Here is a 14,509-nt window from a genome sequence, read left to right as displayed (position 1 = left end):
ATTAGACAATAATCAAGTTTTTAACACTATTTCACCTAGAGGTGCTGCGACGGGGGTGTAGTATTCTGATTTTCGTAGTTTCCCACTATATTGACCATTGTACTTAGCCAATAAATAGATTTTCAACACTATAGGCGATAACCTAGGGGCGCAGCAGCGGAGTTTATTAGTCAGATTTTTGACATTTTCAAATTGTTTTGACCATTGTACATAGCCAATAAATTAAATTTCCAACACTAGGTGCTGTGACGGGGGTGGGGTGTACTAGGCAGATTTTCGTCGTTTCTCATTCTATTGACCATTTACTTAGCCAAAAAAACAAATTTTCCAACACTATATTACCTAGGGGTGCTGCGGCGGGTTCAGTAGGCGGGTAGGGTGGGAGGAGAGGGGGTGGACCGAACCTATATAACCCTCAAGCATCGCGACGCCCGTCTCAGTAGCGTCCGGCGTCATGGCGTGCCTACACTCCTGCATAGTTCTGCTAGCAGTCGCCGTCGCAGTGGCTCTCAGCCTCGACATCGCCTCTGCCAAACGTACGTTTTCAAATTGCAGACAAAACTGAAATGGGTCGATAATCATTCACAGTTTTTTAACTCAAATTTATTTTACGGACGATTTCAAAGTTTGAATAAAGTTGGAAGTTTTGTAATTTACGTGGATGAAATAGTTTTAAGGAGAGTCTTTTGGAAGGAAGTTTGATGACTTATTAAGTAACATCAATTTAATATCATTAAATTATTTAAAAAAAGGTTTTCACGCAAAACAACTTAAAAATAATAGTCGGCACGCGAATAAGATTAAATGATTTTTGTATTTGTAGAACACCCCTAATGTAAATTCATTATTCAACAAAAATTGAATATTTTGTTTTAGTTTTTTTTTTTTTATAAACTTCCTTTAATTATGTACAGTTTAAAAAGAGTTAATGATTTATTAACAAGTTATATTATTTCTGATGGAACAAATCATTCAAACCCCTTTTATCATGGAAATACATTTTCGCCAATTTAAATTTTTATAAGAATTGAAAACAGTCATATAAGGTTAAATGTTTTATTTTCACTGGGAAGGTAAAGTACTTTATATTTCTTGCAAAGCATATATAAACAAATGAAATAAGTACTGCTCAAACATTCCCTAGTGTAACTATACTGCATTTATTTACAATAGTATTACAGTATATGAATATCTGATACTTTTTAAATCTAAAGCTTTTTTTAAATTATGTAAGGGTTGGAACAAAATTAAAAACCCTATTAACATAAAAATACGTTTTCTATAATAATCTAAGACAACCTTAAAAGTTTACAAGTGATCAAGCTCCTTTAGGAAATTTAAAACCTATTCAAAACAGCTGTACTAAATTGATTCATTGTTAAAGCATCCCCTCGTTTCGGTTAATTGCATTATTTGACAACAATTGAACTAATCTTGTTAATATCTCTACATGAATTATGTGAAATTTGGAAGAAAATTAGATTATTCATTATCTAATAAGTTATAGTTAAAATATAATCAACAACTTTATTTCCGATTAACATGAAAATAAGTTACTACTCAGTTTAAAAAGAATAGTTGACAAGCAAATGAGCTTAGCCAGAGTATTTTATTTTTACTCAGAAAGAAAATAATCTATTTTTTCTTTAAACACCTATACACATATTAATATTTACAAATATTTTGGAGCTTAACGTTAAAATAGACAGTCACACATATTTCTTTTATATTTCTTATCTTTTACTACTGTATGTATTTCTATGGATATTACTTCCTAAATGTAATTGAAAGTCTTACAATAGAGTTTTAAGAGAAGGTTTTTATCCTTAAAACTATAATCAAAAGTGAGGAAAGATTGTCAAAGCAGTTTTTGTGGACACTGCATCATTTGACAATGATAAAATTTTAATAGCTTATATTGGTATATCCATCAAGCATATAAAATATCTTCTCGATCGGGTGTCAAAATTTTAATTTTTAAAGTTTATGATTAAAATAATTCAGAATACCAGTAATTTTGGAAATGTTAATAATAATTTTACTTTCAGAAAAACGAATAATACTGCTTTAACAGCTATCGAAAACAATCTGATATAGGAAGACTTAAGGATCATGGTGTAGTTACAGTAAAACAAATTAATTATCTTCCTTCTTTTACATAAATTTAAATACTGATATTATTAACTCATCATAGGTTATATAAAATTATATTAAAAGTTTTTCCTAGGACCATAAATTATATTTTAGGCAGTTCTTCACTTTTGGTTCGTTGTGGCTACAGAACCATACGGACAATGGTTTCATAACCATTTTCTTGTAAAGTTAATTAAGTGAATGCAAGTTTTTGTTCAGTAAGTGACGGAAAGGAATCATCCGAGCAACATCAACATGATTCCAACGTTACGGTATATTATTAAGAAATAAAAATTTAATTTTAAAACTAAAAAGCTATATCTTACATTATTGTATACAGGAAGAAACCTAATGTAGCATAATTTTGCCTCAGAAGCTATTGGATTTACAAAGGTTGAAAACGATTTTATAAAAAAATATTTTAGTCAATGATATTGATTTTGGGCTTTTACGCACGTTTCATTATAATCGGAAACATGAATATAATCAATATTGATTACCAAGAGGTAGAATTGAAAACTTGCACAATTAATGATGATTGAAATGTTTGCCTTCAAAACTGAAGTCGCTGGTACGAATCTGCTGTCACGAGGGCCTAATAGCTGTAACTTGCTTTTAAACTACAAATTAACAATGCTTTAAAAAAAGTCGACTTAGATATCAAAAATTAATATCCAAACGGGGTTTAGGTGGTTCCTCATTAAAATGTACAAAAAAATGTCCCTGGAATTTCGTGGTAAATTGTAATCAAAGAAATACAATATGAATTAGGCGTATGGCAAAACAGATTTTGGAAGCAAGAGTTTAAAAGAGTTATACTTTTAACAAAGAAAATTAAACAAAAGTAATAAGAAGTACATAGTTTGTATAATAAAGTGGATTCAATCAATCTACACATTAAGGTTTTCTAAGGATATACAATTAAACATATTGATCTCAGTTGGAAATTAAAAACAAACAAAGCTATTAAATAAATGTAATATATGTTAAACAGTTGAATAATTTTAGATTGTTTGACTTTTGCATTCAATGTTCAAACTTTGTATGTATTACTAGTTTACAAAATAAATGTTCAATTAAAAAAAAAAAAAACAACACCATAATCGAGACTACAGTTTGTGATTGAAAACGTACGTAAAATTTCTAATTAAATGGAATAGTTACAATAGAATACAAATTAAATGTTTTTTATTGCTGCACACGAATTAAAACAAAACCTATATAGCCAAATAATTAGGATAAAGTAGTAAATTTATTAATATCTTTGATTATTTTATTGGAACTGTACTTAGAATTTCATTCCTAAATTTACCGATAAACAATATTATAATCCAAATTAAGGGAAAACCAATTTTTTAACAGAACAAGCTGATTTAATCCTTATACCTCATCTGGTGATCATATTCTTTTGTTTAGTTCACATTATACTAATTTTGAAATTATTTTTTAACTGAGAACTTTAAGATATTGGTTTTCAGCTACAAAACATTTTACATTAGTAAAAAAGGTTAGGTACGTGTTTTACTAATAAATCCAAAGGATAAGAATTATGCATTAACTTGAGAAATGCATGATAAAAAAAGAAACCACCAAAAACAGTTTTGAAGTTCCCATACCGTATAAATAATTTTTATACTACTATAGGGAAATTGCCTACACTGAACGTAAATGAATAGTTAGATACATTAAAAATTAAGGAGTGTTATTACTCTTTTATAATATGACTAGCTGTACCCGCGGGCTTTGCCCCGTTTATCTTCATAATTGAGCTCGTTCGCATGGCTCAATCACGTCCTGGTTTGAAGTTCGTTCGCTACGCTCAATCACTTTTAGGTTGGAGCTCGTTCGCTGCGCTCACTTGCCTTCAGGTTAGCTCGTTCGCTACGCTAACTCGCCTCCAGGTTGATGTTCGTTCGCCTCACTCACCTTTTGATTGCAAATTATCTGTTGTTATAAATGTAAAAGAAATAATAGTGCTGCACCCTGTTGGTAATCCTTGTAACTTTAATGCTATTGAACATCATAGAACAGAACCAACTTGTTTAATTGAAACAGCTGTTAAGATTCATTAATTCCATTTAAATATGAGTACTCATAAGGTTAACATGGGAAACTCCAGAGCCACTGGGGTGGAGACCGAGAGTCCGATCAGAATAAAAACAGCTTAGTTTTCCTATTTAATGCCTAAAGAATCAGTGTACCAAATTTCAGCCACCTAGGTAAATGGGAAGTAAGAGAATTAGTGATGAGTGAGTGAGTGAGTCAGTCAGTCAGTGAGTCAGTGAGGGCTTTGCCTTTTATATATATAGATTAGACCATTTAAAGACTTTTTCGAACTAAAATAAGTATTACAAATTTTTAAATTGTTAGCCACGTGCTTTTTCTAACAAAGTATACAACCACGAAATCGAAATTATGGCATTTAAATTAATTCTACGTACAGTTATTTAAGTAGTATATGTCAAATTATTTTACCAAGCGTTAATATATTCTCAGTACTTGACGACACAATCAATATATCGAATAATAAAAATTCATCAAATATTCATTCCAGTAAAACTAAACAAATACCACCTAATATCTAAAACAATAGCTATTAACAAATAATCGTTTGACGACAAATAAGTTTTAGATGGATTGGTAAAACATTAATGTTACTTTTTCTACCTTTTTTACTCATTTGTAATAATATATTGTTGTAGATGGTGGATTATAAACAGATTATATTTTACAAAATACCTAGTTTAAGTATTTTTGTACTACAATATTAAAAATTTTATAGTTTTTGATATTATTTAACAAGAAGAGAAAATATCAGTTTCAATCTGAATAAATCCAAAGTTCGTATAATGTATTCCTTGCTTTACCATTCGATCTCAAAGAAAATTTAATATCCATTAAAATTGTTTATAAATTTATAATTTTATTAGTTTATAAATTTATAATTTTATTAGTTTATAACTATTATGGTAGGGAAAAATAAGAGTTATGCGATTAATATTTTGTGCCCAATCTACTAACCTACGTTTTATATTGTCTATTAAAACATTTATAGAATTTACCAATTTATATCCCCATATATTAGTTGAATTTAAATTAATCAAAATTAAATACGAATAATTATAACTATGAAAATTATATTGCTCCAAATCTATTTCTGCTTCTGTCTAAGTTACATGGAATATTTTGATATGCCTGTTCAATGGTTCAATACCAATGCTTTATTAAGATTATATGGACCAGGACAATTAATTGCATCAAGATATGACGAGTACACAAATTCAAACTTGATCTAGTAATAGCCAGAGTCAATGTAGATAACCCACGTTCGTCTCTAGCGATCAGTAGGACCAGTTCATCACGAAGAGGAGAATCCCCACCGAGGTTTCAGTGTAAATGGATTGTGTACATATTAGAACTAAACAAGTTGTCAAGTACCTTGAGGTCATGATCACAATAAGCTTTTTTAAGCAAACTGATCAAGCTTAGCATCGAAAAAGCTTCGAGGGCTGTAGCAACCCTGGTCCTGCTGACCTGCTACAGCCTAACATTGGTGGGCAACCCTAGTCCTGCTGACCTGCTACAGCCTAACATTGGTGGGCAACCCTAGTCCTGCTGACCTGCTAAAGCCTAACATTGGTGGGCAACCCTGGTCCTGCTGACCTGCTAAAGCCTAAAATTGGTGGTACGCTTTATGCAAGACCACTAGCTGATGTTGTCCATACAATCTTTTAGTGCTGAGGTTTGTGCGACGATGACGTTTGAAGAAGCACGCCTACCAAGCCCAGATCTCCTGAGCCCAGCTTTGAGGGACCTCACCTGTCCAATCTTCCTTCTCAGAATATTTTTCACTCCTTGTTTGTTCTTCTTCAAGATTTCAGAGGTATGGTCAAACGTCACGAGGAAGAATAATCAATGTCGATCAAACGAGAGGAGGAAAAAGGAAAGATCAATTTAGTTGTCAGAGTAGCTCATAAAGTCCTAAAAGAACGAATTGATATTTAAATTTTAAGCAATAAAAGTCTATGGCCTACTGCGCGGAATCAGAACCTTTAATTATGATTCCAAAGGGATATTTCCATTTATGGTAGGGCATATGAGAGACAGGCAAATTATGGACTAAGGTTGGCTGGCCTACAGAGCTGCCAAAATAAGGGCGACCGCAGCTTTGTTGGAGGGGGGTGCTTTTAGAGGGTATACGTGGTTACTGGTTGTGTGTGGCGAGTCACACACTACCCTCATGGACCGAGGGTGTTCGTAACTACATTTTACACCTCCCAAAAAAATATTTAAAAACTAGCGAGTGAAGCCGAGTTGAGTTGACTTTGGGCCACATTCCCGACATCCAATGGAAAGGCAGCATGGTGAAGTCGACCCACCTTCCGTCAAACAGTTTCTATTCAATGGTTCATGGAGACTTCCGAGCCTACTTGTAAAAAATGGGAACTGTTGTTAGCTCGGATTGTCTGTACTGTCCTTGCATAACAGACACGGAAAATCACAAAGGAGGAAAACCCATCGAATCTCCACTTCTAAGGAGACCGGGGTCATGAGTAAATCGCGTCGCTTTGAACATCGTTGGAGCTATTCACCAGGAACTGCTACAAAAGTTACAATTCTGTTCATACTTATCGCGAAAAAGTTCTTGATCGTTCCTAAATCACTAGATAGCCCATGAAGCCCTGATGGCACGATTAAAAAGTTTAGCCCGAAGAATTTTTTTAAAAATTATTTCACGACTAGACTAGTGCCTTAGAGATGACGGGGTGGGTATAGTAAATTTAGAATAGTTTGACGTTACCTATTGTATTTGTTTACTTAATGGTATAATAAATCTCTTGAATCTCTCTTGAATCTCTATTGATAGGGCTTCGATGAGTACTCTAGGTGAAAAGATTCCTACTTCTTCGCACAGAAAAGAAACTCCCGACAGTTAAAAAGAAATAAACTGGTTAAAAATCAGAGTGTATGTGTACAAACATCTATTCCTAAACAGCTGATGACAAAATACAAACAATTAGGACAAATTCTAAATTAATAAAAATAAACTAATATATATGTAATATGTATATTGTACGGTTTGGATATAATGTAATAGCAACATTTTTTAGTAAGGTTTTAGCATTACAGTGTATAATGTATTAGTTCAAAGCGAAGGGTAAATTATGCAAATTGATATGTATCCATTTTTAAAAGCGAATGTGTTGATAATTTTAATAATACAATGCATATTGCTTTTGTTTCGTATTGTTTGAGCAATGACATGTTCATAAATTTACTTTGATTTCACTCTAAAACAATTGCCAGGATTAACCGCAGCTATCCTTTAAATATTTGTATTCAAACAAACTCTGTATAATAAACTTACATCAACTCTAAAACTTCTAGCTGTATGGTATTGTATTTTCTTAATGCAATGATGATGGGGAAACAGAAACGTAAGCAAACATAGGTACAATTTTAAATAATTTTATATATTTTAAAATTTTGTTTACCAATTGTATTATTAGCTAGTCCGTAGCAAGCACATGTATTATAAGTTTCATACAATAATGAAATAAATTGTTAACTTAAGCGAAATCAAAAAAAAAAGGTTACGTAGATGGATTTTTAAATTTCACAATGAATCTAAAATCCAGCTTAAAATTTCGCAAGTCAGTGTTATGGTAAAGATCGACCTTTGAAAATAGGGAATTTACGTTATAACGTCTAAATAAATTACAGTTAAGATTTCGGGATATATAGTTAATTTATCCATAATATATGTTAAAACAATATTCCCAATATTTCTTTTTGAGTTTTTTTTCTAATTGGTTTATTCCTGGCCTGGACGAAAAATGTAGGATTTTAATAATCTTCAACCAATTTTTTTGTTTTTAATATTAAAAGACCCAATTTAAAATAAATTTTACTGTTTAAAATCTGCATTTTTAGAAAAGTAACTTCTTAAGCCTTAATAATGTGACAACTATTCAAGAAAAGGTTTAAGAATCTATAATTCAATAACCATTATAACTTATCATTAATAACCGGTTATTTTACTTTGTTCCCTCTCCACCTAAGCGACAATTGTCTCTTGCTATTCCGATGTAAAATTAAATTACGTTCATTTGCTTGGTGAAGAAGTAGAAAATTAGAGTTAAATATTGAGCTTGGTATTGAAAGATAAGGACAGTTATTACATTTTGACTTGGTTTTATACATTGTTAACATTTTCAACTTGTTAACCAAAGCAGTGAATATAATAATATAACTTTTATTTTAGTACAATTTGTCAAAGGAAGGTCCATTTTGTGTCGTTGTAAATTAATTTTTTAAAAACATGTTATTCTACAACCATATTAATTCGAGATATTGAGAAACTCTCAGCCTCTATACTGTAAAATCCTAATAGTTAGTTTAGATCGTTTTAACATCGAAACTGATATGAACGACTACATACATTTATTTAGACATTGTGCTATTAGAAATTTGAAGATGTAGTTTTCACGAATGCAGATATCATATTTAGCCTGCATTCTTAGTAACGAACAAATTATGGACCTAACAGATATATTCATAATATCCAATACATATTTTATATTTGCACAGTACATCGTTAAAAAGCGATTCTTTGTTTTACTATAAATATACCTACTATATAGCTTTTACTGTGACCAAATAATGATTGTTCCATCAATTAAAATGGAAGAGAAAATCTAGGACTCCTTTAACATGTTTAAAAACACATTTTCAGACAATGCAAAATTTTGGACGCACAGAGTTTATCAGACGGGATTGGACTTGTGTCAGAAGGGATTGACATTCTAGGAAAATATATAGAAAAATATCTAATTACAAACTTCATCAATATTATGAGTGTAATGTAACTATATTCACGGGAAATTTTAGTTTATAGATCCATTTGACCATCTCCATACTTAAACTTTAGTAGACTATTAGATATCAGAATCAGCACAAAATTCATATAAACCAACTGTAGCTATTCTCTTTCATTCTAATTAAACATTTACAAGTTATGTCGTTTATTGTTGTTCGTTGCCTTATAAACTTGTTTGGCTTCAGTTGTTAAACAATGTTGGAGTTCACAATAGGAATAATCAGTAATCGATATCGTCACATTCGATAGATATATTGATCTTCCACGTCTGTCTTGTTTGATTTCAGAAGTCAAGTCAAAGTGTCATTTATTTCGCAAAAACAGACATATTCCATCATGTTATGATCTCTGTACAAAAATATTTGGCTATATAAGTGGCTACTACGCTTACATGGGAATTTAATTTTAAGCTCAATCCATTACCTAAGACTTTGCTTAAGACTTTGTTATAATTTGGAGATTGTATAATATCAGTTTTAGACGCTCTTTAAAAAACTTTTTTTTGGAGGGGGGATAGGTAAAAGATGGGTAAAAGGATCCTCGTCTGATTTTAGTTGCATGTGGATACATCAAATTAGTTACTTAGTAATAAATATACTTTCAAAATAAGCTAAGTTGGTTTTGTTACTAGAAACTGTTGAATTTCGTACAGATTTTCTTTTATTAAAATATTTGATATAATTAATTCTGCCTCTTAGATTTATTTTACCCTACACAAATTTCATTTACAATGGTACGATATTTATAACCGTATATCATTACTGCTACTATAATTGCGATAAAATCGTTAAATATTTTAAAAGGATTTAAGCGTTGTTGGATATATTCTATTGTATAAATCAAGATGTCAAGAATATATTTATGAATAAATTTAATTTAATCCATAGACACTAATAAAATAAATGGTATCATCATACCAACACATAATTTCTCTAATCAGTTGGTCGAACCCCTTAACATGGGTAAGCGGTGGAATTAAATATAATATTTTATGGAGGAATCACAAAAAAATAAAATAACCATATTAGCCTACTGTACTTTTAGAGCATTGTGAGTTGTACCATTTTGTTTAGAGTTAAAATTTTGGGAGAAAGTAAAACTGTAATTTAGAAAACATCAACGTCCAATGCTAACTTTATTAACGGATATACAATTTTACTACCTTCTAAACACCAAGAAACGTACCATAACTCAATTAGCAAACTACCAAGTTTCATTGTTTGCTAATTATTAGCCACGAAGATGATCTGCTTATCAAGTTTGACTGGTGCCGGTTCATTAAAGGTCTTGTCAATACGTTAAGTCTACATGGTCTGATAGCCAAGTTTGAGGGACAATATTAAATGATCTAGTGACGTAATCGATATTTACCGATTGGCATATGACGTCACAACTGTCACGCACGGCATTACAATGACGTAATGGTAGATTGTGGTGTAATTTTACTAAAGGTATTGCAGGAGGACTTAGCATATTTTTTTGTCTAGAGTTATTTTTATTTATCAAGATAAATATTTTAAAACTTATTTTATAAGCTGTAATATTTTGAAAAAAATTAACCTGATAATCAAACCAAAGATTCTTACAACATTTACTGTTCAGTTAAAATTTTTAAATACAATTTTTACGTATTTTATTACTAGATAGTTTGTAGTTTTTCGTGCCACTTAAACTTTAAACCCACATACTTGTTGAATTTTATTGTGATTAAAATATTGTAGGTTTTTTCGTCAACGTGATTAATTTCTAAAATATACCCGATACCCTAAATAAAATTGTAATGAAAAAATATAAGGGTATAATAGGGATCAACTTGTGTCATTTATATTTTTTAACTAGACCTATAGAAAATATTTACGTTATAGCAACATAAACACTCAAATATAACTGGTCTCAAGCATCCGTCGAAATTGATATAAAGGTGGCTGAAAAGAAACTTGCACCCCCCCTCAACTTTTCAACCATTTGAGATATTTGAAATCGGTTTGCGGCAACCTTCTTAGATACGAGGGGCTACAATAATTATGGTCGATTTTGAAAATTTTGCCCTTAGGGGTACCGGGGGTAGGGGGTAGCTTAAAATTTTCAAATGACCAGTATAGTCAAGTTTGGTATCATTTTACAGGTCTTGACGAAACATGAACATTGACATAAAGAAAACCAAAATCGGCTCACTAATAACAAAATGGCGCCCTAAAACGTTTCAAACCCAAATAACCATGAGGGTGGCAAACAAATTAACTTGCACCCTCTTTAACTTTTTAACTATTTGAGATATTTGAAATCAGTTTGCGGCAACTTGTTTGGAAATGAAGGGATACAATAATCATGGTCAGTTTTGAAAATTTTGCCCTTAGGGGTAGCGGGGGTAGGGGGTAGCTCAAAATTTTCAAATAGCAAGTATAGTCGAGTTTGGTATCATTCTGTAGGTCTTGATGAAACATAACAATTAACATAAAGAAAATAGAAATCGGATTATTAATAACAAAATGGCAGCGCAAAATAACTTTGAATAACCATTGTCTCAATCATTTTTAGCTGCCATTTTGTTATTAGTGGTCCGATTTCTATTTTTTTATGTTAATTGTTATGTTTCATCAAGACCTACAATATGATACCAAACTCGACTAAACTTGCTATTTGAAAATTTTGAGCTACCCCCTACCCCCGCTACCCCTAAGGGCAAAATTTTCAAAACTGACCATGATTATTGTATCCCTTCATTTCCAAACAAGTTGCCGCAAACTGATTTCAAATATCTCAAATAGTTAAAAAGTTAAAGAGGGTGCAAGTTAATTTGTTTGCCACCCTCATGGTTATTTGGGTTTGAAACGTTTTAGGGCGCCATTTTGTTATTAGTGAGCCGATTTTAGTTTTCGTTATGTCAATGTTCATGTTTCGTCAAGACCTGTAAAATGATACCAAACTTGACTATACTTTTCATTTGAAAATTTTGAGCTACCCCCTACCCCCGCTACCCCTAAGGGCAAAATTTTCAAAATCGACCATAATTATTGTAGCCCCTTGTATCTAAGAAGGTTGCCGCAAACCGATTTCAAATATCTCAAATGGTTGAAAAGTTAAGTGGGGGTGCAAGTTACTTTTCAGCCACCCTGTATATCTGCTTAGCGTAGTTATGGTATTACAAATACTTAAGGTACCAGTACTTATATTCTAAAAATTCAAGTTCATAGGTTTAAAGAATTCATCGGCGATTTTTCAACAAGTAATAGAAAACTTTTAACTGAAAATCTACGCTTGCTTAAAATGACGCATTGCACTTGTCAATGACTTGTTTACCCATTTACCTTTTGAATGGACAAGTGTATAGCCAATGTTTAAATCGCACATGTACAATATTTATAGGCACTACTCAAAGACGATAACTACAGACAATACTTCAAATAAAACTTCTTAAAATAAGTTTCGTACGTTATCAAATATGCTACTAGCTCTCGTTTCTTAAATTTCTTGAAATTGAACCAATCTTTTATTGCCTTTTCCACCACCTAAGACCAATCCCAACCCAAATGTGTTTGAAAACCCTTTAGGGTTTGAATTATATTTACACCTCTTTGTATTTTATAATGCCACTAGATTAAGTAAAGCGACATACCTCGCTTTTGAATTAAGTTCAGAAAGGGTTGTATGTCTTCGTTTTAAAACCGTAAATCCAAAATGGCAGTAAGGGTCCTTTCTACTAGTTATTTATTGTTCACCCTTTCTAAGTGTGACGCCGAACCCTCCATCATTTTTAAACGCCCTGTACTATATGTAGCTCATACATAGGTAGTATATTTATCGATAGTATCCCTTATTTGTACTTATAATGCATTGTTTTACAAAAAGTGTTTTTGTTAACAGGTAAGTCTACAAGATTTGAGGAATTCAGTTACGTAAGTAAATATGAGGTTTTTTCTAAGCAGATTTAGATTGTTCCTACGCTTTAGTATGAATTTAACTTAAAAAATATTTGTCAACATACAGTATAACATTTTCTGGCCTGTGTTTTTGCCATTAAATTGTAAAGAAAAATACATTATTGGATAGGATAGTTTGCGAATTATTAAAAAAAATACCATAATTTTGTTTTTAACAAAAAATAGTTTGATATTTTGCCATAATTTACGAAAACTTTAGTTCTAATTTAATAGTAAAAATATTTGACTTAGAATACTAGGGAGAATAGATAGACTTATTTTGTATAGGTGTTAATTCAACCAAAATGATACCCCCCCCCCTAATTGACAGATAAGTAACCCAAGTGGATTAGACTTGCTAACTATTTTTATCAATTTTGATTACAGCAAAATAGTTTGCACAAAAACTTAAATTAAAAATAATAACAATTGTTATTATTTGATGATTAAGCTTTATGACACTAATCGAACTATACCATGAAAGTACGCAAAAGTATATATTTTCCGGGTATATAAATTATATATAACTATTTTAAACAATAATATATTTATGGTTACCAAGATTCATTAAACAATGCACTTAAAATAATAAAATATCCAATAGAGTAAGTTATTTTTATTTACACATTCTTTTGAAATTTGAACACATTTTACAATTAAAATAACTAAAAAACAGTTTTGACTTTTGGAAATATATGGAAGATTTTACGCTTTATGATATGACATTTAAATAACACCAACTCATTTAGATTTTAAAACTAACTATACCACCCTTGGCTGGTTTAGATTCTATCGAAACTAATTAAATTTTTTGCATTGGCAACGTATACAAATAAATGTAAAAAAATTAAGTTAAAAATTGAATTTTTTCTTTTAAAACTGTCACGATATTTTAAAATTTTGTGCAAAAATGCTTACGAAGACAATTCACTAGTAAAATCTTCTCAAAAATTGTAATTGTGTTCCAAATTTATAAATAAATATTGAAGACCAATTTATTCAAGTTCAGCTTATTTCTTTAAGATTTGCATTGAAACCCTTGTAAACATAAGGCAACCATAAACCCACATTATAATAAATTTATAACTTAAAAAATCAGGTTGTCAGGTGTTGATAAAATTACCTCAGCTTCAAATATTACGACGACAAAATTTTCTATTGGGTAATTACAAAGCTACCCAATTAAAAACAAATACCACCACTTTTTCTCTTATAATACTATTATTATTTGATAAATAATTTGCATAATTACCCGAAATGACTATGTTGTACCTCAATACTTGAACAGAGTAGACATCATGAACACTATGTCAAGTCCTTTGGGTATCTTAAAAACTTAGAACTTAACGTCCCCTGACACTTGACAAGTAACCAACATGCTCTTGTTACTACTCTAATTTAAATAATTATCAGTCTGTTGGTAGTCTACTTCTGGGCTACATTTAATCACTTATGTTATGAGCTACTCATAAAAATTATAAACATCTTAAGTTGAAGTTCAAAAGACTTGGGTAATAGAACTTTAGCTGGCAAAATCTTTTTTTATGAGCTTAAATATTTCTCTACCAAAAGATTA

General features: G+C 31.0%; 1 protein-coding gene across 1 annotated transcript in view; it reads left to right on the top strand.

Moving 5' to 3' along the window:
• The first annotated feature begins 441 nt into the window (after positions 1-441).
• The window catches only part of LOC128998252 (uncharacterized), a 125,074-nt gene continuing 111,006 nt past the window's right edge, over positions 442-14,509 (top strand). Inside the window, exon 1 of the mRNA XM_054424306.1 lies at positions 442-536. Coding sequence (XP_054280281.1) covers positions 455-536 — 82 coding nt within the window. The 5' untranslated portion in view covers positions 442-454. The remainder of the gene's footprint in view (positions 537-14,509) is intronic.

This window comes from Macrosteles quadrilineatus, unplaced genomic scaffold (assembly GCF_028750875.1).
Source record: "Macrosteles quadrilineatus isolate MER2022 unplaced genomic scaffold, UCM_ALF_1.0 Scaffold_7__1_contigs__length_78375512, whole genome shotgun sequence".
Classification (NCBI taxonomy): domain Eukaryota; kingdom Metazoa; phylum Arthropoda; class Insecta; order Hemiptera; family Cicadellidae; genus Macrosteles; species Macrosteles quadrilineatus.
This window is presented reverse-complemented; position numbering and strand designations above follow the sequence as displayed.